Raw genomic sequence first — 2,978 nt, 5'->3', positions numbered from 1 at the left:
ACGGTCAAGGTTACGGCGGGTCGGGCCGCTTATTTCGGGGGGTTGGACTGTAGCTCCTACCTGTCCCCTATGCACCCGCAATTGGGGGCTCCCGGCGCGGCGCTGAGTCCCTTGGGTGCCCCAGCTATGGGTGCCCACCTGGCCCCCTCCCCCGCTGCTTTGGGGGGTCAAGGTTACGGTGGCCGCCGGGTTGAGTTTTGGGCCCGTCGACTGCCTGGACTACAAGGACCAGGCGACCTCCTGGAAGCTCAACTTCAACGCCGCCGACTGCCTGGATTACAAGGATCAGAGCTCCTGGAAATTCCAGGTTTTGTGAGGGGGGGGGAGGGGGAGGGGGGGGGGCCCAACCCCCCCACCCCCCCCCCAGGGAGCGTGAGACACCCCCTCCCCCCCCACCACCCACACACACACACACACCCCCACACAACCCAGCTGGTGCGAGCTCCGGGGTGGCCTGGACCGGTGGTCCCTGTGCCGTGGGGCGGGGTCTGCGGCGTGGAGCAGCATCCTCCTGGCACGGAGTATCCCTGCACCGGGGAGTATCCCTGCACCGGGGAGTATCCCTGCACCATGGAGCATCCCTGCATCATGGAACATCCTCCTGGCACAAAGCATCCTCTTGGCACGGAGTATCTCTGCACCATGGAGTATCTCTGCACCGTGGAGTATCTCTGCACCATGGAGTATCTCTGCACTGGGGAGTATCCCTGCATCATGGAACATCCTCCTGGCACAGAGCATCCTCCTGGCATGGAGTATCTCTGCACTGGGGAGTATCTCTGCACCATGGAGCATCCCTGCATCATGGAACATCCTCCTGGCACGGAGCATCCTCTTGGCACAGAGTATCTCTGCACCATGGAGTATCTCTGCACCGGGGAGTATCTCTGCACCGGGGAGTATCTCTGCACCATGGAGTATCTGCACCAGGGAGTATCCCTGCACCGTGGAGCATCCCTGCATCATGGAACATCCTCCTGGCACAGAGCATCCTCCTGGCACGGAGTATCTCTGCACCATGGAGTATCTCTGCACCGTGGAGTATCTCTGCACCAGGGAGTATCCCTGCATCATGGAACATCCTCCTGGCACAGAGCATCCTCTTGGCACGGAGTATCTCTGCACCGTGGAGTATCTCTGCACCGTGGAGTATCTCTGCACCATGGAGTATCTCTGCACCGGGGAGTATCCCTCCATCATGAAACATCCTCCTGGCACAGAGCATCCTCCTGGCACGGAGTATCTCTGCACCATGGAGTATCTCTGCACCGTGGAGTATCTCTGCACTGGGGAGTATCCCTGCATCATGGAACATCCTCCTGGCACAGAGCATCCTCTTGGCACAGAGTATCTCTGCACCATGGAGTATCTCTGCACCGGGGAGTATCCCTGCACCATGGAGTATCCCTGCACCATGGAGCATCCCTGCATCATGGAACATCCTTCTGGCACAGAGCATCCTCTTGGCACAGAGTATCTCTGCACCGGGGAGTATCTCTGCACCAGGGAGTATCCTTGCATCATGGAACATCCTCCTGGCACAGAGCATCCTCCTGGCACGGAGTGTCTCTGCACCATGGAGTATCTCTGCACCGGGGAGTATCTGCACCAGAGAGTATCCCTGCACCGTGGAGCATCCCTGCATCATGGAACATCCTCCTGGCACGGAGTATCTCTGCACCAGGGAGTATCTGAACTGGGGAGTATCTGCACCAGAGAGTATCCCTATGGCACGGAGCATCCTCCTGGCACAGAGCATCCTGCACCTTGGAGCATCCTCCTGGCACGGAGTATCTCTGCACCGGGGAGTATCTGCACTGGGGAGTATCCCTGTGGCATAGAGCATCCCTCCATGGAGCATCCTGCACCTTGGGGCATCCTCCTGGCACGGAGTATCTCTGCACTGGGGAGTATCTGCACCAGGGAGTATCCCTGTGGCACGGAGCATCCCTGCACCGTGGAGCATCCTGCACCGTGGAGCATCCCTGCATCATGGAACATTCTCCTGGCATGGAGTATCTCTGCACCAGGGAGTATCTGAAGCAGGGAGTATCCCTGTGGCACGGAGTATCTCTGCACCGGGGAGTATCTCTGCACCGGGGAGTATCTGCACCATGGAGTATCCCTGTGGCACGGAGCATCCTCCTGGCACAGAGCATCCTGCACCTTGGAGCATCCTCCTGGCACGGAGTATCTCTGCACCGGGGAGTATCCCTGTGGCACGGAGCATCCTGCACTATGGAGCATCACTGCACCATGGAGCATCCCTGCTCCACGGAGTATCCCTGTAGCACGCAGCATTCCTGCACTGTGGAGTATCCTCCAGGCACAAAGTACCCCTGCGCCATGGAGCATCCCTGTACGAGCATCCTGCTCCACGGAGGATCCCTGCTCCACGGAGGATCCCTGCTCCACGGAGGATCCCTGCACCACGGAGGATCCCTGCTCCACGGAGGATCCCTGCACCACGGAGGATCCCTGCTCCACGGAGGATCCCTGCTCTGCGGAGGATCCCTGCTCCACGGAGGATCCCTGCAGCGTGGTGGATCCCTGCACCACAGACTATTCCCATGGCACAGAGGATCCCTGCAGCGTGGAGGATCCCTGCAGCGTGGAGGATCCCTGCAGCGTGGAGGATCCCTGTACCACAGAGGATCCCTGCACTGTGGAGGATCCCTACACCGTGGTGGATCCCTGCACCACAGACTATTCCCATGGCACGGAGGATCCCTGCAGCGTGGTGGATCCCTGCACCACAGACTATTCCCATGGCACAGTGGATCCCTGCACCACGGAGGATCCCTGCACCACAGACTGTTCCCATGGCACGGAGGATCCCTGCACCACGGAGGATCCCTGCACCAGAGGATCCCTGCTCCACAGACTATTCCCACGGCACAGAGGATCCCTGCAGCGTGGTGGATCCCTGCAGCATGGTGGATCCCTGCCCCACAGACTATTCCCACGGCACGGCAGAT

General features: G+C 60.1%; 1 protein-coding gene across 1 annotated transcript; it reads left to right on the top strand.

Moving 5' to 3' along the window:
- Positions 1-322: 322 nt before the first annotated feature.
- On the top strand, positions 323-2,972 carry LOC121082254 (the record flags this gene model as incomplete). Its single annotated transcript, XM_040581605.1, has 5 exons — positions 323-896; positions 931-1,848; positions 1,881-2,339; positions 2,371-2,864; positions 2,899-2,972. Coding segments are annotated over exons 1-5 (2,271 nt in total), but the record flags the coding sequence as incomplete, so codon positions are not given.
- Positions 2,973-2,978: the final 6 nt, after the last annotated feature.

This window comes from Falco naumanni, unplaced genomic scaffold (genome assembly GCF_017639655.2).
Source record: "Falco naumanni isolate bFalNau1 unplaced genomic scaffold, bFalNau1.pat scaffold_488_arrow_pat_ctg1, whole genome shotgun sequence".
Lineage (NCBI taxonomy): Eukaryota > Metazoa > Chordata > Aves > Falconiformes > Falconidae > Falco > Falco naumanni.
The sequence above is the reverse complement of the archived record's forward strand: the minus strand, read 5'-3'. Positions and strand labels throughout refer to the sequence as shown.